Here is a 23994-nt window from a genome sequence, read left to right as displayed (position 1 = left end):
GGTCAGATTCCATTATGGGTTCCAGAGTTATGGCCCCTGAAAGGACCAGAATTAGCTATTTTGCCCTTGTCTGCACAATAGCAGCTTCATTTATGATTTGAATTTAATCAAACTTGCACAAAACTTGTGTTGCCATAAGATCTCAGTTCCTTTGTTGAACCGGCCAGATCCCCTAATGGGTTCCAGAGTTATGGCCCCTGAAAGGGCCAAAATTAGCTATTTTGACCTTGTCTGCACAATAGCAACTTCATTTATGATTTGATTTTAACCAAACTTGCACACAACTTGTATCACCACAAGATCTTGGTTCCTTTCTTAAACTGGACAGATTCCATCATGGGTTCCAGAGTTATGGCCCATTAAATGTCCAAAATTGGCTATTTTGGCTTTTGCAGCCATATAGAGACTTCATTTATGGTTTTATTTGATACAAACTTCCAAAATATCTTCAACAACAATAAATCTTGGATTCCATGACAAATCAGATCCATTCGTAGTTTCCAGAGTTATTTTTATATCTGATTACCTCCCCTGATTGTAGTCAAAATGGATTTTTATCAGTAAGTACTTACAGGACTTATTTGAAATTTCATTATTGTCATTAGTTGGACCGAGCCAATCAGGGTAGATAACTATGGACTGATTTTATGTCCAATTACCTCCCTTTATTATTAAAATTAAAATGGGTATATTTCCATAACTAATGAAGATACTGATCTGAAATTTCATTTATGTCAACAGATTTATTCGGCAGATCCTTCTTTTGTTAACTTACAATAAATTTCTTTTGAATTACTTCCCTTTTACGTTACTATAAATAGCCTATTTTTAGTAACTTTTTTATTATTGGCCGTAGGGAAAAACCGAGACCACTTTTCTGTGGTACAACATGAATGGTACCTCCAATTTTTAGGTGTATTTTGACATATCTGTACCTTGTAAGAATTTTTCTTTTTGGTTAGATTTCTTTCCTTTGTTGTTCCTGTCCTTTGGACTTAGATATTTTTTCTGAGGACCTTCTTGTCCTCAAGTGCAATGATAACAGGTGAGCGATATAGGGCCATCATGGCCCTCTTGTTTTCTTAGTTATAACTCGTGGCCACGAGATAGTTTAGAATAAAAAAATCCGATGTCCCCTCCATGCTTCCATACTAACCACTGGTAAAATTTTGAAATAATTTCATAGAAATATTAGTATCTCAGGGTAACAATGTACAAAAATTAAGGGCCGTGTCAATTCTTTGTAGATGGTCACATTGAAAATATTTTAAAACCAGACCCATGTACTAAGTTATCTCTGCATGACACTATGGAAAGCTCTGAATCTGCAGGCCAGCATTTGAAAGTGTTTCTTTTTACATGTAGAGCTGTTGGAGCTGTGAAATTATCATGTGATATTGGGAAAAGAGTTTTTTGTCTGTGTAGCAGTTTCCCATATACTGCATGTATCCCAAGTTAATTAGTAGCATTGTCATTGGTAATGCTGATTTCCCTGCATAATGATGATAATTATATGTTGTAGAGATAGTTTAGATTTGCAGTTATTTCATTGTCTGAATCAATACCTTCTGTGCTGGTTATTACAACGGCACTTTCTTCAGTCCATGGGGCCTTTCCTAGTTTGAACATAAGTTTGGTTTTAAAATTACAAGCTACTCAACTAGATTTTGACTATTATAATCTGCACCACAGAAAAATTTTTATAAAACATATTATTCTTTGTGTTATACAGGACACCTGGAAGTTCTGTTTTACCAAGCATACCTAATGAAGAACAGATAGGAAGTGTACAGAAGGTATGTTTAATGTTAAATTAGTGTAGTGAACTTTTCTTTAGGGCTGAACTTCTGTTGATTTCAAGTCTTAAAGTTGTAAAAAAAGGTTTTGGGGCCAATATAACAGTGAAATCCAGGAATATTTCACACAAATAGATGTTTCACAAAAAAAAACAATATGGAAAAAGACTAATCATACAATTTCTGTTTATGACCGTACAAAGAAAGTATTAAGGGATATAAAGGAGTTACGTTTGTTCTTCTGGTCGGTCTGTCACTAGTTAAAAACACTTTTAAAGTATTTTTAAAGGGACTCCAATGAATCTTCATACACATAATCACTCTAAAGTGTAGATGTACAGGACATTTTTAGCTTGACTATTCAAAGAATAGTAGAGCTATTGGACTCGCCCGTGCGTCCGCGTCCCGATTTGGTTAAGTTTTTGTATGTAAGCTGGTATCTCAGTAACTACTTGTGGGAATGGATTGAAACTTTACACACTTATTCACTGTGATAAACTGACTTACACTGCACAGGTTCCATAACTCTATTTTGCTTTTCTACAAAATTATGCCCCTTTTTCGACTTAAACATTTTTGGTAAAGGTTTTGTATGTAAGCTGGTATCTCAGTATCCACTAATGGGAATGGATTGAAACTTCACATACTTGTTTACTGTCATGATCTGAGATGTAATGCACAGGTCCCATAACTCTACTTTGCATTTTTACAAAATTATGCCCCTTTTTCGACTTAGAAATTTTTGGTTAAGGTTTTGTATGTAAGTTGGTTAAGGTTTTGTATGTAAGCTGGTATCTCAGTACTCACTAATGGGAATGGATTGAAACTTCAGACACTTGTCCACTGTCATAAGCTGATATGCACTGTGCAGGTTCCATAACCCTGTTTTGCATTTTTACAAGATTATTCCCCTTTTTAGCTCACCTGTCACATAGTGACAAGGTGAGCTTTTGTGATCACGCATCGTCCGTCGTCCGTGCATCCGTCCGTCCGTCCGTAAACTTTTGCTTGTGACCACTCTAGAGGTCACATTTTTCGTGGGATCTTTATGAAAATTGGTCAGAATGCTTATCTTCATGATATCTAGGTCAAGTTCGAAACTGGGTCACGTGCCATCAAAAACTAGGTCAGTAGGTCTAAAAATAGAAAAACCTTGTGACCTCTCTAGAGGCCATATATTTCACAAGATCTTCATGAAAATTATTCAGAATGTTCACCTTGATGATATCTAGGTCAAGTTCGAAACTTGGTCACGTGCCATCAAGAACTAGGTCAGTAGGTCTAAAAATAGAAAAACCTTGTGACCTCTCTGGAGGCCATATATTTCACAAGATCTTCATGAAAATTGGTCAGAACGTTCACCTTGATGATATCTAGGTCAAGTTCGAAACTGGGTCAGGTGCCTTCAAAAAATAGGTCAATAGGTCAAATAATAGAAAAACCTTGTGACCTCTCTAAAGGCCAAATTTTTCATGGGATCTGTATGAAAATTGGTCTTAATGTTCATCTTGATGATATCTAGGTCCAGTTCGAAACTGGGTCACGTGTGGTCAAAAACTAGGTCAGTAGGTCTAAAGATAGAAAAACCTTGTGACCTCTCTAGAGGCCATATATTTCATGAGATCTTCATGAAAATTGGTCAGAATGTTCACCTTGATGATATCTAGGTCAAGTTCGAAACTGAGTCACGTGCCATCAAAAACTAGGTCAGTAGGTCAAATAATAGAAAAACCTTGTGACCTCTCTAGAGGCCATATTTTTCATGGGATCTGTATGAAAGTTGGTCTGAATGTTCATCTTGAGGATATCTAGGTCAAGTTAGAAAGTGGGTCACGTGCCACAAAAACTAGGTCAGTAGGTCAAATAATAGAAAAACCTTGTGACCTCTCTAATGGCCATATTTTTCATGGGATCTATATGAAAGTTGGTCTGAATGTTCATCTTGATGATATCTAGGTCAGGTTCGAAACAGGGTCATGTATGGTCAAAAACTAGGTCAGTAGGTCTAAAAATAGAAAAACCTTGTGGCCTCTCTAGAGGCCATACTTGTGAATGGATCTCCATAAAAATTGGTCAGAATGTTCATCTTGATGATATCTAGGTCAAGTTTGAAAGTGGGTCACGTGCCGTCAAAAAGTAGGTCAGTAGGTCAAATAATGAAAAAACGTTGTGACCTCTCTAGAGGCCATATTTTTCATGGGACCTGTATGAAAGTTGGTCTGAATGTATATCTTGATGATATATAGGTCAAGTTTGAAACTGGGTCAACTGCAATCAAAAACTAGGTAAGTAGGTCTTGAAATAGAAAAACCTTGTGACCTCTAGAGGCCATACCCTTGAATGGATCTTCATGAAAATTGGTCAGAATGTTCACCTTGATGATATCTAGGTCAGATTTGAACTGGGTCACATGCCGTAAAAAACTAGGTCAGTAGGTCAAATGATAAAAAAACCTGGTGACCTCTCTAGTGGCCTTACTTTTCATGGGATCTGTATGAAAGTTGGTCTGAATGTTGATCTTAATGATATCTAGGTCAAGTTTGAAACTGGGTCAGCTGCGGTCAAAAACTAGGTCAGTAGGTCTTAAATTAGAAAAATCTTTTGACCTCTCTAGAGGCCATATTTTTCAATGGATCTTCATGAAAATTAGTGAGAATGTTCACCTTGATGATATCTAGTTAAAATTCAAAACAGGATCACGTACCTTCGAAAACTAGGTCAATAGGTCAAATAATAGAAAAACCTTGTGACCTCTCTAGAGACCATATTTTTCAATGGATCTTCATGAAAATTGGTCAGAATTTTTATCTTGATAATATCTAGGTCAGTTTCAAAACTGGGTCACATGAGCTCAAAAACTAGGTCACTATGTCAAATAATAGAAAAAACGATGTCATACTCAAAACTGGGTCATGTGGTAAGAGGTGAGCGATTCAGGACCATCATGGTCCTCTTGTTTGACTTGTCTTCATTCAGTTGACAAGGCTGTTGAATAGTCGAGCGTTGCTGTCCTCCGACAGCTCTTGTTATTCTAAATGTTTACAGCAGTTTTCTGGCACCACAATAAAGCAGAAGTTACAGGCTGACCAGTGTACCGGTACGTTTTCTGAGTTGGGACTTGACAAACAGAAGAAATCTTTGCAGACAAAGGTCCTGCCAGGAGATGTAGGAGGGAATTTGAATTCTACAGTGCTGCCTCCTGAATTATTGAATGATATCCTGAGCCTAAGAGAAGGTATGCTCCTTAAAGGGACAAATGTTTATAATGAGTCTTTTCTGTTGTTTTTAGCTCGACTATTCATAGAATAGTAGAGCTATTGGACTCGCCCATGCGTCTGCGTCCGCGTCGGCGTTGGCGTCCGCATCCGCGTCCGCGTCCCGATTTTGGTTAAGGTTTTGTATGTAAGCTGGTATCTCAGTAACCACTTGTGGGAATGGATTGAAACTTCCCACACTTATTCACTGTGACAAACTGACTTACATTGCACAGGTTCCATAACTCTATTTTGCTTTTTTTACAAAATTATGCCCCTTTTTCGACTTAGAAATTTTTGGTTAAGGTTTTGTATGTAAGCTGGTAACTCAGTAACCAATTGTGGGAATGGATTGAAACTTCACACACTTATTCACTGTGATGAACTGACCTACATTGCACAGGTTCCATAACTCTTTTTTGCTTTTTTACAAAATTATGCCCCTTTTTCGACTTAGAAATTTTTGGTTAAGGTTTTGTATGTAAGCTAGTATCTCAGTACTTACTAATGGGAATGGATTGAAACTTCAAATACTTGTTCACTGTCATGATCTGACATGCACTAAGCAAGTCCCATAACTCTACTCTTTTTTTTTTCAAAATTATGTAAGCTGGTATCTCAGTATCCACAAATTGGAAAGGATTGAAACTTCACACACTTGTTCACTGTCGTGATATGACATGCAGTACAGAGGTTCAATACCTCTACTTTGCATTTTACAAAATTATGCCCCTTTTTCAACTTTTGTATTCATTCAATTGACAAGGCTGTTGAATAGTCGAGCGTTGCTGTCCTCCGACAGCTCTTGTTTTTTAGCTCTCCTGTCACATAGTGACAAGGTGAGCTTTTGTGATCACCCTTCGTCCGTCGTGTGTCCGTGCGTCCGTCAACAATTTCTTATCTGCACGATAGTGGTTTCATTTATGATTTTATTTTAACCAAACTTGCACACAACTTGTATCACCATAAGATCATGGTTCCTTTCTTGAACTGGCCAGATCCCGTTATGGGTTCCAGAGTTATGGCCCCTGAAAGGGCCAAAATTAGCTATTCTGACCTTGTCTGCACAATAGCAGCTTTATTTATGATTTGATTTTTACCAAACTGGCACACAACTTGTATCACCATAAGATCTTAGTTCCTTTCTTGAACTGGCCAGATTCCATTATGGGTTCCAGAGTTATGGCCACTGAAAAGGCCGAAATTAGCTATTTTGACCTTGTCTGCACAATAGCAGCTTCATTTATGATTTTATTTTAACCAGACTTGCACACAACTTGTATCACCATAAGATCTTGGTTCCTTTCTTGAACTTGCGAGATTCCATTTTGGGTTCCAGAGTTATGGCCCCTGAAAGGGCCAAAATTAGCTATTTTGACCTTGTCTGCACAATAGCAGCTTCATTTATGATTTGATTTTAACCAAACTTGCACACAACTTGTATCATATTAAGATCTTGGTTCCTTTCTTGAACTGGCCAGATTCCATCATGGGTTCCAGAGTTATGGCCCCTGATAGGGTCAGAATTAGCTATTTTGACCTTGTCGCACAATAGCAGCTTCATTTATGGTTTGAATTGAATCAAACTTGCACACAACTTGTATCACCATAAGATCTCGGTTCCTTTCTTGAACAGGCCAGATCCCATAATGGGTTCCAGAGTTATGGCCCCTGAAAGGGCCAAAATTAGCTATTTTGACCTTGTCTGCACAATAGCAGTTTCATTTATGATTTGATTTTAACCAAACTTGCACACAGCTTGTATCTCATTAAGATCTGGGTTCCTTTTTATATGCCCGAAGGGACGTATTATGTTATTGCCTTGGTGTCCGTCTGTCTGTCTGTTGGTTAGCAATTTCCCTTCCGCTCTGTAACTCTTGAACCCCTTGAAGGATTTCAAAGAAACTTGACACAAATGTTCACCTGATTGAAACGACGTGCAGAGTGCATGTTTCGGATGGCTCACTTCAAGGTCAAGGTCACACTTAGGGGTCAAAGGTCATATGACTTTGTTTTTTGTAATTGCCTGCATTTGCATGCATTCAGTGCTTTTTTTTATTGCAGATTCCCTTCTGTGTTCACTTACATAATTTTTTTTGTTCTCCTCTTATGTTACTATAATACTTTGTCTTAAGTGAATGATACAGATGAGCGTATTTCAGCATTATGCCCTCTTTTATGATAATGTAAATCAGTAACTTGAATGAACTAGCCGGATTCGTTTACCCTAATGCATCATACCAAGGTAGAAACTAGTCACTTCAAGACAATCGAAAGAACTGTACAGTATCTGGATAGTCATTGGTTTTTTTTTCAAGTTTTATAGCTTCTGAATGATATTTAACAAAGACTAACAATATAAATGAATTTGTAATAGTCTAATGTGGACGTTCATATGTTCGAAAATGGTTCATTGGTTTACTATAACAATAAGGCCTCCATTATTTCATATTCACATGAGAACTTGTAATCCTTGGTGTACTTTTTCATTGTAAACGTTATAATAACCAGCAGATGATCCCTTTGATTTGAGATCAGTAGGGTCAAGGCAAGGCACGTGACCCTGAACGTAAACATTTCGGTCGATAATCAAGAAGCTGGCCTAGGATCATGAAAGTGATAGGAATGGTTGTGCATGAGCCGTAGTGTCCCTATTGACTTTAGGTCAGTGGTCAAAGGCAATTCACAGTGACGAACAGTAACGTTTCCGGATTAACTCAAGACGCTGGGTATTAGGATCAAAATATAGGAGGTCAGTAGGTAAGATCAAGGTCAAGGACCAAACTGTTAATGGTTTCTGGTGATAACTCAGAATGCTTTGGCTAGATATGAAGATGAAAGGAGTGGTCAGACCAGCAGAACCCCTATGATTTGTGGTCAATAGCCAAAGGTCAAATTACATGACCGGAAGTTAAACGGTTTCGTATGATAACTCTAGAATGCTTTGGCTAGAATCATGAAGTTGATAGAGAGGTTAACATGACAATGACCCAATTGATTTTAAGGTCATTAGGTCAAAACAGGTCACTAGGTCAAATCAAGAAAAACCGTTTCGGACGATAACTAGATACTTTGGCTTAGATCTCGAAATCTTACAAAGGAGCTTGGCATATTCTAGCAGTTGAACCATAGGATTTTGAGGTCAATAGGTCAAGGTCACATACCCGACAGTAAAACTTTTGTGTACATGACAATAGGATTCTTTCTTGTCAATTATGATTGCATAGGGAGATTTGGTTCTAGAGTGTGCTTGAGGAATCAGTCGATACAGAAATGGAAATCATTTCTGGTCAATAACTAGACACAGTAAATTGAACTAGAAATCTTGATAATCGATTGAGATTATAATTCAGTTAGATTTCCTATGAAATTTGTCGGGGTCAATCCTGATCAAATCAGGTCACAGGTGTTGACATATAAGTTTCATCTGAGTGAGAACACTGTACTTGGCAAATTTAGAAAACTATCTGTATGTATGAGCTGCAGCTTGACTCTACTGATTTTGGGTCATTCTGATAAAAGGTGAAGTAACAGGGTCACATAGGTCAAAACGTTTCATCTAATAACTAGTGATATCCACTAGAGCCCAGAATTTTGTCAAACTTATGAATGATTGTGACATGCAATATTGATTCCATTCAGCAACCATCAGGTCAAACATTTTTCACTCCGTCTTATTGATTTGCTTTGCTATGATTGGTGAGCGACCTAGGCATTTGCCTCTTTTTAAGGCTTTTATTATGCTCACCTGTCACAGAATGTGACAGGGAGGCTTATGTGATTGCCCTGTCCGTTCGTTCCGTTCGTCCGTCGTCCTACGAGTTAACATGGACGTTTCGCTTAGCACACTCCGCTTAGGCCAAGTTTTTTCATTGGTTTTTACTGAAGTTTGGCAGAAAATGTTGACAGAGGAGGGAAATTAATCAATTAAAAGAGGCAGTGTAAAATATTACTAAAACAAATAGAATATTAGTGATCACTTCAAGTGTTGCCTGAAAGGATTTTACAATCTTCATGAATAGCATTTAAATGTATTCACAAGACAATTACATCTGTGTTTAACTTTTTATTACCTGAACAAAAAATAGATATATTCAAAAATTAACAAAATTCACCTCTTGGGCATGTATATTTCCTTGTCATAACATCTCCGGTATTAAACTTGATTGATTGAATAGCATATGTTCAAGTCTGATCGTGGTTCATTTGCCTGTGCAACTTATTTATCAAAACTAGTCAGACAGTCTTATTTAATAATTTAAAATTACTTTGTGTATAAGTACACTGAAAGCAATTTTATAGTCAATGGTGATTTCCAGATAAATGGTCTGGAAGACCATGTACTCCTTGGCATCATCTCAGGCAAATTGAATCTGGGTAGTGGCCTTCAAAAACTCAGTCCAGCTAGGTATATTTTTCACCATGATGACCAGTGGCTCAATCTCACATTTTCATGGGTCGTGATTCAAAGTGGCCCTCTATTTATTGATATTCAGGTCAAGTAAAATGAGCGTGAAAAATAAGTAGTAAAGGTCCTAAAAAGATAATGTATGCACTGATATAAGATAAATTCCTCCATCAGGAACTTGTCATATAATGTAATGTACTTCATAGATATCATAGGTTTTATCCTTATAAGGGTCTTCTCAGATGCTTTAAAATAGTCAGTATCCAAAAATAGACTTAAAAGTTTTTTTCACCTTCTGCCAAACCAGACTGTTTTTGATCCAATCAAATGCCTGAGCCCTTATCTCTGTTAATAAAAGGCCCCAATTCGAAATGGATGACTCTTTGGCACTGTTGTCTATAACTAGTCATCATGTAAAAATAAAGCAAAGGCTGTCATTCACTTCTAATAGGCCGCTGTATTACCCTTGAGGTATAATCTATGCATTTAACATTTATGAGACACCGTTATGACCGTAACTTTACAAACTGTGTTTCGTTGTTTAATTGTCATATCTAATCAAAACAAACTTCTGCCTTTTCCATGGCATAAACGTTCAAGGACAATCTTAAATGTTTTGTTAAGTATCGGATGATATCTAGCAATTTGATATACACTGACGGTAATGCGTACAATAACATATGTCGTGTCTCAAATGAGCAAAAATCGTTGTTGACCGAATACTTATGCAATTTTTGAAATGTCATTTCATCGAAAATGACGAAATGGTCGCTGATGATATCTGGAGTTACGAAAAATGAGGTCATCTGGCCGTAAAAATAGCAGAGTATACTAAATACGAATAAACCTGTGACCATCCTCTCAGACTCAGCCTCATTTTTTCATGAGTACTTCATGAAATTTATGAAGAATGTCACCTTGATGAATCTAGTTAAAATTCAAAACAGGGTCACATACCTTCGAAAACTAGGTCAATAGGTCAAATAATAGAAAAACCTTGTGACCTCTCTAGAGACCATATTTTTCAATGGATCTTCATGAAAATTGGTCAGAATTTTTATCTTGATAATATCTAGGTCAAGTTCAAAACTGGGTCACATGAGCTCAAAAACTAGGTCACTATGTCAAATAATAGAAAAAACGACGTCATACTCAAAACTTGGTCATGTGGGAAGAGGTGAGCGATTCAGGACCATCATGGTCCTCTTGTTTGTGTATATTGCTCTGCATTTGCGTTGCATTGCAGTGCTCTTGTTTTTATTTGGCAGATCCTTCTTTTGTTCACTTACAATAATTTTTTTTTAGTTACTTCCCTTTATGTTACTATAAATATCTTCTTGTCCTTAAGTGCAATGATAACAGGTGAGCGATATAGGGCCATTATGGCCCTCTTGTTTATGATAAGTAACATCAGAATTTAAGGAACTACCGGTATCTCTGGTTTACCCTAATGCATCAAGTAAACCAAGTAGAAAACACTTTCAGAGGACATTCCGAAAGTGTACCAGTATCTGGATAGTTCATTTTGGATTTTTTTTTCCAGAGTTTTATAGCACTTTTCTGTGAATGAAATAATTAACAAAAGACCTAATTAATATAAAATGAATTTTGATAAATATTAGTTTACAATGTGACGTTTTCATTATGTTGTAACATGTTGCATGGTTTTAAGCTTATATACATATAAAGGCCTCCATTATTTCATATTCACATGAGTAAGTTGACATCCTTGGTGACATTTTCTGTTGATAGGAAGGTTGATAATAACCAGCAGATGACCCCTGTTGATTTTGAGATCAGTAGGTCAAAGGTCAAGGTCACAGTGACCCTGAACAGTTAAACAGTTTCCGGACGATAACTCAAGAACGCTTGGGCCTAGGATCATGAAAGTTGATAGGAAGGTTGGTCATGACCAGCAGATGATCCCTATTGACTTTGAGGTCAGTAGGTCAAAGGTCAAGGTCACAGTGACCCGGAACAGTTAAACGGTTTCCGGATGATAACTCAAGAACGCTTGGGTATAGGATCATGAAAGTTGATAGGGAGGGTCAGTAGGTAAAGATCAAGGTCACAGTGACCCAGAACAGTTAAATGGTTTCTGGATGATAACTCAAGAATGCTTTGGCCTAGGATTATGAAAGATGAAAGGGAGGTTGGTCATGACCAGCAGATGACCCCTATTGATTTTGTGGTCAGTAGACCAAAGGTCAAATTCACATTGACCCGGACAGTTAAACGGTTTCCGGATGATAACTCTAGAATGCTTTGGCCTAGAATCATGAAAGTTGATAGAGAGGTTAAACATGACCAGCAGATGACCCCTATTGATTTTAAGGTCATTAGGTCAAAGGTCAAGGTCACATTGACCCGGAACAGTTCAACCGTTTCCGGACGATAACTTAAGAATACTTTGGCTTAGGATCTCGAATCTTAATAGGGAGCTTGGTCATTTCCAGCAGGTGACCCCTAGTGATTTTGAGGTCAATAGGTCAAGGTCACATTGACCCAGAACAGTAGAACTTTTGTGTACAGTGACCAAATAATTTCTGTTCCTTGTGCAATTACTGAATGCATCAAGGGGAGCATTTCGTGTTCTACGAGCTCTTGTTAAGGTCAAGGTCGCAGCAGACAGAAAATGGAAATCCATTTCTGGTCAATAACTTTAGAACCATTTGACCTAGAACCTTCAAACGTCATAGGATGATAGAACTTACAGAGTAGATAACTCCTATTGATTTTGGGGTCAATCCATCAAAGGTCAAGGTCACAGGGGGCTTGACATAAAAAAGTTTTTCCAATCAGTTACTTGAGAACCACTTTACCAAGAATGTTGAAACTTAATTTGATGATTGGACATGCAGAGCATATGACTCCTACTGATTTTGGGGTCATTTGATCAAAGGTGAAGGTCACAGGGGGCTGAACATGGAAAACCGTTTCCAATTCATAACTCGAGAACCACTAGGCCCAGAATGTTGAAACTTAGTGGGATGATTTGACATGCCAAGTAGATGATCCCTATTGCAGCCAACCATCAGTGTCTCTTTGACTTTCACTCCTGTCCTCTATTGACTTCTTGCCTATATGACTATGCATTGGGGGAGACATGACTGTGCTTTTTTACAAAGGCATCTTCTAGTTATGCCCCCGGCATCTACTGATGCGGGAGGCATATAGTGATTGCCCTGTCCGTTCGTTCGTTCGTCCGTCTGTCCATACGAGGTTAACCAAATGGGACCGTTTCGTCTAGCATCAGTACCGCTTAGGCCAGAGTTTTTTTATTTTTTGTTACTCGGATTTTGGGCAGAAAAATGTTGACAGGAGGAGGGAAAAAAATAAAAATAAAAAGGCAGTAAAATTACTAAAACAACAGACGATATTAGTGATCACTTCAAATGTGTTGCCTGAAAGGATTTTAACACTTCTTTAATACGCATTTAACATGTAATACAAAGACAATTACCATTCTGTGTTTAACTTTTTTATTATCTTGAACAAAAAATTGATGATTTCAAAAACTTTAACAAAATCACTCTTTGGGCATGGGTACTATTTGCCCTTGGTCATAACATCTCCCACGAGTATTAAATTGATGATTGAATAGCAATTTTCAATGGTCTGATCGGCTGGTTTCATTTTTAGCATGTGCATACTTTTATTTTTAATTCATAAACTTTTCTGACCAAGATCTTTATTTAATACATTTTAATATTTATTTGTTGTGTTATAAGTCACACTGACACAATTTTATAGGTCATATGGTGACTTTCCAGACTTAAATGGTGCTGGAAGACCCCATGTACTCCTCTGGGCATCATCTCAGGCAAGAATTGGCATCTGGGTAGATGGCCTACCTTCCGTCAGCCAGCTGGATATCTTTTTCACATGATGACCTGAGTGGGGCTCAATCTCACAGTGGTCAGGGGCCAGTGATTCAAAGTCGGGCCACTCTTTATTTTATATTCGATGGCCAGAAAATGACTGAAAGAATAAGTAGCTAGATAGGTCCCTGAAAAGGATATGTATGCAATGGAATATATAGATAAATACCTCCAATCAGGCAACTTGTAATATATATGTATGTCTTCATAAGCATATCACAGGGTTTTATCCCCTTCATAACAGGGTCCTTCCCTCAGAAAATATCTTTTAAATTATGCAGTTTTCCCCAAAAACTGACTTTACATAAGGTTTTTTATTCCCCTTTGCCCAAACACCGAGCTGTTTTTGCTCCAAATCACAAGCCTGGGCCCCTTTTCCTCCTGGTTAATAAAACCCCCAAAATCTGAAATGGATGACTCCTTTGGCAGCACTTTGTTGCTCCTATACATCATTCTCATGTAAATATATAACTGCCAAAGGCATGTCAAATTCACATTCAATGTTGCCGCTGTTATTTACGTCGGGTAAATCTATGCTTTTCTAACATTTTGAGACACCGTTACTGACCGTAACCTTTACAGAACTTGTTTTTCGTTGTTTATTGTCTATATACTAGATCACAAACCAAATATTCTGCTTTTCCATCGCGCATAAATCGTTCAAAGACAATCTTAAATTTCACTCGTTTTTGTTTAAGTACGGGAGACGCTTCCATTTGAGCGGAAATTGCGCCTATATGACACTGACGGATAATGCGCTGACGAATATCGACATTGTCGTCGTCGTCAGAATGCAGCAAAACATCGATCGTCGCCCGAAAATAATTTTGAAATTTTTGAAATTTCAATTTTTATTTTTTTCGAAAATGACGGAAAATAGGGTCGGCGGGTCTGAGTAACGAAAAATCAAAGAACTCTGGCCTTACAAGAAAGAATTGATACTAAAACAGATGTAACCTGTGACCATTCCTCATCTTCAGACATCACCTGACCTCAGTTTGACCTTGACCTCGGTTTTGACTTAGGTTGCTTTGTATCGACAAGAATGCCACCGGGGGCATCAAGCATTGAATGCAGCTCCTTGTTATTATCTAATGTCAGGCATTTAACCTAACCAGTTTTTCTGGATTCTGTACCAGTACTAACTTGTTCTCCACAAGTAACTGCCAACTTTCCCATATCAATCAAAAGTGGGGGACAAATGATTTCAGATGATGTCTTTTATCAATTGTCATACACCTTGCCCAGGGTTTAAACTCAGACTCTGCAATTCATAGATCTGGGTTTTCCAATTGAGCTAAGTAGGCAGACTCTTTTCTCTTATACAAGCTTAAAAATCTTCCTGTTTGATATTGTCTCTTAGTATCTTATATCATCATTCTTATGTCCATCATCATTCTTACACCCCCCCCCCCCCCACACACACACACACACATTACCCACTGTATTTATTTAGTAGAATCTTTTAAAATATTCTTGTCCGTAAACACTGGCACTATTTCAAAATAATTTCACAGACAGTTACCTTGCATATTAATCTACTAAAGCTGTTCAAGCAAGCAGATTAACTAGGTGAGTGATCTAGGGCAGTCATGGCCTTCTTGTTTGAAACATACCTTGTGATGTAGATTCTTTAATGTACAGAATCCATGTACAGGTAGGTAAATTGCAGCCACTGATGGTACTAACTAGATACCTTTGTCTGAATCAGTGTTAAGGTAGTTCTGCACGTTTGGATCAAATTTTTTTCTACAATGTAGAATTTGATTAAACTCTGATTTTTAAAAACTTCAGAATATACCTAGAAAATTCAGCAAATAAAAAAGATAGGGTCGTGTGCTTGATTTTTTTGCTAGACTGATTTGAAAAATAGGGATCTTGTGGAATATTTTATAATGGGAGTCTATGGGAAAATCATAACTTTCATAACATTTTCGCGGATAGAAATGTTTCTACAATGTAGATTATGATGAAACTTCTCACAGTGGTAAATAAAGACATGGCCTATAATTTGATGAAATAAAATGTATAGGTCCATGTGCTTATTTCTGAGATATTTGACCATGATTAAAGTAAACCGGACATTTCATGCTAATTTTAAGACATTATTTTGAATTATTTAACGTGTGATATGTTTTAATATCATATTTTGACTTTAAGAATATAGCAACAGTGCCATTGTAATAAATTTACTCACAGGTTGTGATTAATTCATAAAATGATTTTCATTTCCATACGCCGAATCAGGGCTCACACTGGTCTCCAAAAAATAATAGCCAACTTTTTAACCTATGAAAAATTAATAGCCAAAACTGATGCAGATCTTTGTGTGCAATTTCCATAAAAATAATCAAAGTACTGAAAGTACAGAAAGTCCCTGGCTGTACATTTTCCAGGTTCACCCTGGAAATGATGCTGGAAATACCTGGTATTACATGGTAATCCATGGAAATCCCTGGTAAATGATGACTTTTCCATATTCTGTTACATGAAATGTGGTATAATTTCCATGTAATGCGGAATTTTATTTCCAGCCTTTTCTAGCATAGGCTGGACTATGATGGAAAGAGGCTGGACAACAGAGGTAAAAGGCTGGAAACCTCTGGAAATGATTCCATGGCAACATGGAAAGTGGAACTTAGTAATTTTTAAGGCTGGAAAAATATGGCAAAAACTTTGAAATTTTACAGACCACCATGGAAAGAACTTAGTTATTTTTTAATCAAAATAACTGAGGAATAAATTTAAAATGCTTCTTTTTCAGTCCAGGGTGGTAAAGGCTGATCATGACTATTGCAAGCTTGCAGAAAGCTTACGCAAGCTTGCGTCTTTTAACATACATGTACAGAGTTCTGCAAGCTTGCGATAGCTTTGCAAGCTTGCGCAAGCTTTTTCTGTTAAAGCTGGACTTAGAAAATTTCATGCCAGTTGTAAGGTGGGAAGCAGTTAAAAATTCTAAGTTGAGAAACATGGAAAAAATCTATAAAAATCATTATTTGATGATGATTTATTTTTATTTTAACATATTATTATTCAGATTAAATGACATGAAACAAAGAATCTAAATATCAGGTAAATATTTATTTTTCCTATATATGTCTATATAAGGGCATGTCACACTAAATACCAAAACTATCAATTTGTCTGTAGCATGCACAATATAAATAAGACAATAAAATATGACAAAAAATATCTTTTAACACTTTTTTATACATTTTATGTTGAGAATGTCTGAATTGATCATACAGAGAAAACTGTACAAGTGTACAGTCATGTAACTTTTACTCAGTAGCAAAGCTGCCATTTTTAGAGGATGGGTTTAGTTATATATAATCTGACATTTTTTTTTTCAAATTTTTCTGTCCAGAAAGAGGAAATCAGCTGAAAAAGGAAAAATCACATCCTTGAAATTTTAAACTAATACTAAAATTTATTGAAATATCATGCTTTTTTCTCCTAGAAAACAACAGCTGCAGCAACAGTAATTGCATGAAATAGTACAATTCTTTTCACCAATTCATTAAAAGTTACCTGGCAAAGGGATTCCTAGATAAGTGATAAATCATTTGGGTCTATTAATCTACTACAGTGTATGTATATTGCTTGTCTCACTACAGGAGATTATCTCATGCAGACTGATAAGATCTGGCATGCTTTATATTTAGAAACTCATAACAAGAAATCAACCAATGAAAATAAGTCAGGGAACTACTTCTGGGGGCTGTACATGTACCACAAAAAGTAATCCATAGTTTTTTTCTGTTTTATATCAGAGTAATCTTGTATATGAGTATGTGATTGAATGGAATAAAATCTTCCTCTAGTACAAAAATATTTTAACATCATAGATGTATCATTACCTTCATTAGCTGACTGTAAATGGCACATTTGCCCAAGAATATCAAAATTTCAAATATATTTGGATTCAAAAATATGAAGATCGTTAGTATTTCAAATCTTTTTGAATTTTGAAAATCCATAAATGAGCAAAAAAGTTATTAAAAATTAAAAATTCTGATTCAACACGCAAACGGTGTTAAAAACATTTGTTTTGCCAACCACCAGATAAACAGATGTTAACGAGTGACGTCACAGCGATCTCTCCTATAGAGTAAAAATTTGGGAGAGTGTTTCCCTAAATATTTTACTATGTGCAGCTTATTTCATCTTGGAAGTTAACAATAATTTACAGAATGCACCAGGTGAGTTCATAAAATTTATTTATTTTCGAACAGTAATCTAGATTACCTTTAACAGTGTCAAAACTAGAACAATGGATTCTAACAGGAAGCAGGTGGTTTAGTTTTCTCCGTGTAATGCAACAAATGATTTTTACTTCATGTCAATTTGTTCCACTGCAACTATTATGCAGCTGCAATTTCTAATTTATCATGCTTTTAATTTATAAGAAGGAAAATTGGATATTCTTTTTAAATGAAAATATCAAATGAAGCAAAAAAAAAAAAAAATAAGGCCAGAAGAGTTATCTCCACAGGTGGCACTACTGAGTAAACAATGCTACCAGTCTGCTGACTACAATATTACACAGTATATTCAGGGAATATTTGGTTTAAATCAATGTTTTTTACCTGTTATTATATGAAAATTATTTTTTAACAGGAAGAAATGTTTATGGATAATTTAGTTATTATTATAGATCATTATACCCTTTATTGAAACAGCAGAGCATTATATCGAAAATTTAGGAAAAATACACATATTAAGCAGCTTTTTGTTATTTATAGGTACTTTTATTGTAACTTTTTCTTTTGTTAATTCTGATATCTTTAACTATATTTATCTCTTAGTCTAATTCTTTTCAATATTAATATGATTTTCAAATTTTCAACAAAAAAAAAGTATTATCTTTAATAATGGGAATTGCATGTCTAGTCCAAGACTATTATAACTTTTTAGAATTTTTATTTTTAGAATTGTGATTAGAGCCAGTCTATAATTATCTAAGGTCCAATATCATATGATAATATTAAAATCTGTAAATTAGACTGGCATTTGTCACAATAACATAAATTTTTAAAAATCACATTTTTTTCAATTTTTTGACAAGTTCTTTATTATCAGTCTTGCGGCTAGTCTAGTCTAGTCCACCTACTTATGATAGTCTTTGTCTAATATTTACCCATTTCAACAAAATAAACTGGAATGTACAAGTAAATAAAATTTCTATGTTCAAGGTTAAATGTAAAGATTTAGGTTTTCCCTTTAGGAGTGTTACAGAATATTGACATATATTATATTTGCAATGTTCAGGGAGATTATGTGAGCCTATCATACTTTAACTTATGGATAATATATCAAACTTTCCATGACATTGAATAAAAGGCTAATACATATACACATCATTTTTATTACAAAATTTGCAAAGGCGTATTTTATTTACTTTCAAGTAACTTTTTTTTATTACGAGGTGCAGTGAATAATGCATATATTATTCATAATTTGTAATTTTAAATGTGTGCCAAATTTAAAAATTGTTTTACATAATCTTATGCAAAATTTGTTTAATAAGCACTTATTTATACTTGTAAAACAGCTTTTACATATTGTTACATGCTAAATTACATAATATATAAATAGCTTCTCCAACTGCTATGAAGCAAAAAAAAAAAAAAAATAAACAGTACTGTCAACTGATGAATGCATCAGAGACATTTTTGGCCTCATTATTCATCCCAATGTACAGTTTCAATTTTAGATCATTATACCCAATAATAAACTATGAAAAATTATGGACATCTAAGTGTTAAATTAAATCTATTTTTCAGGTATAGCATCATATGTGTATATAAAGTATCAGCACACATGAATGAATTGAGACATGTTTAGTGACCCAATGTATTGTGTTCAAAGGCTCCATCCAACAGTTCAAAGACATGTAAGTATATTGGCATTATATATTACTATAGTAATATACCAGTACACACATTACCATAGTTCTAGGTCAATTGACAATTTTCCCCAAACATGACTGAATGTATCAACCGATTTCCAGCAGGACCCATAGCAGGTTTTATAATTATTCCCCTTGTATCAAGCCCAGACCAATATTATTATATATAATGGTTAAAAAGTACCAAATTAAGTAATCACTTGGCAGTCAACACAACTTGGTATGTCAGTGCAGGTAACTGGTAGAAATAAAACTTGTTACTATCTATACAATAAGAGCAATGCATAAGTCCAACCTATTAATCACTAACCCAAAACACTGAAAATATCTCTCTGCCTTCATTGGAACCTTATTCTACCAACATTTGAAATCAAATTGAGAAATAAAGCTTCGTGAAAATGCAACAAGTAATGTTATTACTTGCTTAAATCTGCAGTGTTGCTTGTATCATAAAGATGCACTAACTTTGAATACCATGTAAGATATTAATTTTATTTTAAAACTGTGAACTATGGACAATACTAATGAAGAAACTGATTTAATGGTTTAATATCTAGTGATTCATTATTTCAACAGGTCATAGCAGTGGAGCAAATGGTGGCAAATGATGGCTTTGTGGTGGTTACTGAAAAACTGTGGCAATCTACATTGGTGGTGGCAAACACTGACAGAAAATTTCTGGACCAGCAGTGACATCAAGTTGAAAATAATGACATATTTTACACTGTACTGAAGATGTAATTGCGAAAATTATTTAAGAAATAATATATCTCATTCAGTGATTTGTCACTGAATAAATCATTGTTTGGAGTTCAGATGCGAAGGAATTATATCACGAGGGCGCAACATTACTGAAAGGATTTTCTTCAAACTTTCGCAAGTGAACAATCTTGACGGGTAGATACAACTACAATTACATTGCATCCAAAATCAGTGGCACAGAAACCGGTAGGGGACTATGTAATTGCCTTGCAATACTTCAGCAGCTTGTTGTTTTATATGTGCAACCTGTAAATGATTATTGTTGTGTTTTATAAAGTTAAGAAGTCCTAGATGAAATTTTTAGTTTTTGATTTTAGCCTCACCTATGGACATGCACTGCTTAGGGGAGCTCATTTGTGATCATCCTTTGTCCAAGACCGTGAATCAAACCTACAACCTGCTGCACACAACATTTTCATTTAGGATATAATCATATGGGATATAACTTTTTGCTATTTCAGGGCCCTTAGAACTAGGCTGGAATATTTTCCAGGTTATACCAGGCTCATTTTCCAGCATTCCCTGGAAAATTTACCATGGTAAAACATGGAACATTTTCCAGCCTAATCCAGGCTATGCTGGAAAATGTTCCAGGCTTTTCCAGACTTAGGTTAAAAAACGGTCCGAATACTCCAGGTTCATGGAAAAGCAGGAATTTTATTCCAGGCAGCCTGGAAGATGTTCCAGATTTTACCATGGTATATTTTCCAGGGATGCTGGCATATCATGGTACATATTCCAGCCTTGGCTTTTTCAAATTTTCCGCATTGATAATTTGGTTAGGCTGGAAAAGGCTGGAAACTTAGTCCGAATACTCCAGGCTATTTTTAGCTCGACTATTCATAGAATAGTAGAGATATTGGACTTGCCCATGCGTCGGCGTCCGCGTCGGCGTCCGCGTCCCGATTTGGTTAAGTTTTTGTATGTAAGCTGGTATCTCAGCAACCACTTGTGGGAATGGATTGAAACTTCACACACTTATTCACTGTGATAAACTGACTTACATTGCACAGGTTCCATAACTCTGTTTTGCTTTTTTACAAAATTATGCCCCTTTTTTGACTTAAAAATTTTTGGTTAAGGTTTTGTATGTAAGCTGGTATCTCAGTACTCACTAATGGGAATGGATTGAAACTTCACACACTTATTTACTGTGATAAACTGACTTACATTGCACAGGTTCCATAACTCTATTTAGCTTTTTTACAAAATTATGCCCCTTTTTCGACTTAGAATTTTTTGGTTAAGGTTTTGTATGTAAGCTGGTATTTCAGTACTCACTAATGGGAATGGATTGAAACTTCACACACTTGTTCACTGTCATGATCTGACATGCACAAAGCAGGTCCCATAACTTTATTTTGCTTTTTTACAAAATTATGCCCCTTTTTCAGCATAGAAATTTTTGGTTAAGTTTTTGTATGTAAGCTGGTATCTCAGTATCCACTAATGGGAAAGGATTGAAACTTCACACACTTGTTCACTGTCATGATATGACATGCAGTGCAAAGGGTCAATAACTCAACTTTGCATTTTACAAAATTATGCCCCTTTTTGAACTTAGGAGTTTTTGGGTTAAATTCTTGTATGTAAGCTGGTATCTCAGTACCCACTAATGGGAATGGATTGAAACTTCATACACTTGTCCACTGTCATGAGCTGATAAGCACTATGCAGGTTCCATAACCCTATTTTACTTTTTTACTAAATTATGCCCCTTTTTCGACTTTCTTATTCATTCAAGCGACAAGGCTGTTAAATAGTCGAGCGTTGCTGTCCTCCGACAGCTCTTGTTTTCCATGGATTTCCATGGTAAACCCTGGAACTATTTCACCCGGGTCTGGCTACCACAAAACACTGAATGAAAACTGTGCGGGAAAGATGTTTGCAAAATCTTAGATATTATGGGTTTTCCATATTAAACTAAGGCGAGCATAGGGTATTGTTGTGATCTTGATTAACTTGTGCATCCAAGTTAAAGTTCAATCGAGAAACCTAGTTTATCGGACGTAAACATGGGTCCAAGAGAGTAAACTATAGTTTAAGCCCGTTATTCTGTGTGTTCGCTCAAAAATTTATGTTAGTATTCGATAATCAAATTTTTTCGACAAAGAATGTAATTGTTGGATAATTTGATTGCCGAGAACCATTGTATATGGACGTGGACCTATGTTTACGACCATGAACTTGGTTTACGAGCGTGAACCATAGTTTATGAACGTGAACGTAGGTTTAAGGTGGAGCGATACCTTATTCATCAAATATGACATTCCTTCTGATTTTGATGAAACTTGGTCCAACTATAGCGCTATGGTTCCTTTTTTGTTTTTCAGTCGTCTTGGCAACAATAAATAATCAGTGATGACTCACGAACGTCGCAACGTAGGGCGCCAAAATGCCCAAAATCCGCCGTATTAGGTCTTCTAAAATATCTAATCAAGATTTAAAATAAGCGAAACTTCACAATATGATACTTTATCTAATTTACATACGGACTAGTGTGTTTTTAAGTGGTATCGCACCACATTACCACGGACATTTATAATTTTATTGAGCAACCCATTTCCTTCTGATATAAAATTTTGACAAAAAATCGGCAGATATACGCAAAATTGACATCTTTAAAAAAACTACAAGCCCATTAAAAGTCTGATTTTCAGCACAAGCGATCTTTTTGCAAATGAAATTACAAATGAAAAAGGGAACTTTACGTTTTCAGTTTTTCACAATATTGTGTTGAAGACAAACTGTCCTTCCGATTTTTTCACTTTTCCCTAACGTTAGTCGAATTTTTAGATGCTGCACGACTACTTAAAACAGGCGTACAGATTCATCGCGCAATTCCACACAAAATCATATGTTGATAAATCAATGCTACCGATTTCATTATCCAATGCCGACGGAATTGTTACATCGTTATCATCCATATTATGGACATATCTGCCTCAGGTATGTTGATATATTTGTCAAGCACTAGCCGATTCGGAAACCTTTTTTTCACAGCAAAATGTGTAAATCTCTAAGAAAACCAACAGTATAATATTCCCAGAAGTCATTCTCGTCTACAATTATGTGAAGTCACTAATGTTGCATACAATTATATTTACTACAGAGTTACGCAAATCTTTTCTCTTCTAATACGTGGCTTAACATGTATTTGAACTATATTTTTTCAGTTAAATCGCTTATGCATCACTGCAAAGTTAAACTGTAAAAAAATCGCGAACATCGGTTTCTTTAAAATACCTGCATGCTTACATGTATGTGATTTGCAATATGAATTTATTTTCTGTTAGTTTCCAGTCATATTTTGCCCCCCTCCCCCACCCAGATTAATGTAAATAATAGACAGACCTACCATAAAGAAGTGAATTTTTGCAGTTAGAAGTATTAATGACAAAGACAGCATCGTAAAAAATAAAACTTTTTTAAAAACCTATATTACGCTGAAGTTTATTTTAAAACAAAAATGTGACATGCGAAATATTTCACATCTTTTCCTAAATATAACCAGTTTTACATTATTTCCATTATAGGTTAAACAGTATGTAGACAAAAAAGATACTTTCACGTTTAGCCATTTAAAGGCACTGGCCTCCAGATTTTCGCTTGAAGTTCAGTCATGATTTGACCATTAGAACACGATTTTTTGTTTCTGATCTGTCTTAAACTACCAAATCAAGAGAGTAGTTTTAAAACCTTAAGAAACATAGCAATAATTTTATATATATATGCTTTTTCTTTTCTTTTTTGTTGTCGTAAGATCTAGAGGTCAATGCCCTTTAAAGAAGTTTACTAAAACATATACTGCGTGAAATCATTAAAAAAGTTAAAGTTTCTTATTTAACGTGGGTAGTCGACGAAGGTCCCCACCTGGGATGGATGGAACAACTTATTTCCAGCCGAGCCCACGGCAGGTGTCATATTTACCTCCCCAGCATCCAGTCTAGGCCGATACTGCTGGAAACAGTACCAATTTAAG

The 23994-nt window shown here is 35.8% G+C and overlaps 1 protein-coding gene and 1 long non-coding RNA gene across 6 annotated transcripts in view; both read left to right on the top strand.

Annotated features, from left to right (window-relative positions):
* LOC123553899 (uncharacterized) overlaps positions 1 to 23994 on the top strand; it is a 57772-nt gene that overhangs the window by 22279 nt on the left and 11499 nt on the right. For 4 of the 5 annotated variants that reach the window (XM_045343631.2, XM_045343633.2, XM_045343632.2 and 1 more), the window contains exons 3-4: positions 1733 to 1796; positions 4842 to 5031. In XM_045343631.2, coding sequence (XP_045199566.2) covers positions 1733 to 1796; positions 4842 to 5031 — 254 coding nt within the window. The remainder of the gene's footprint in view (positions 1 to 1732; positions 1797 to 4841; positions 5032 to 23994) is intronic. The other variant, XM_045343635.2, reaches the window with a different exon arrangement.
* LOC123553900 (uncharacterized) lies at positions 16418 to 23465 on the top strand. The gene is made up of 2 exons (XR_006686909.2): positions 16418 to 19235; positions 19827 to 23465. It is a non-coding gene; the product is annotated as an uncharacterized LOC123553900 (long non-coding RNA).

The sequence above is a fragment of the Mercenaria mercenaria genome, chromosome 7 (assembly GCF_021730395.1).
Source record: "Mercenaria mercenaria strain notata chromosome 7, MADL_Memer_1, whole genome shotgun sequence".
In the NCBI taxonomy this organism is placed as follows: domain Eukaryota; kingdom Metazoa; phylum Mollusca; class Bivalvia; order Venerida; family Veneridae; genus Mercenaria; species Mercenaria mercenaria.
Note: the sequence above shows the minus strand (reverse complement) of the source record. Positions and strands in the feature narration are given on the sequence as shown.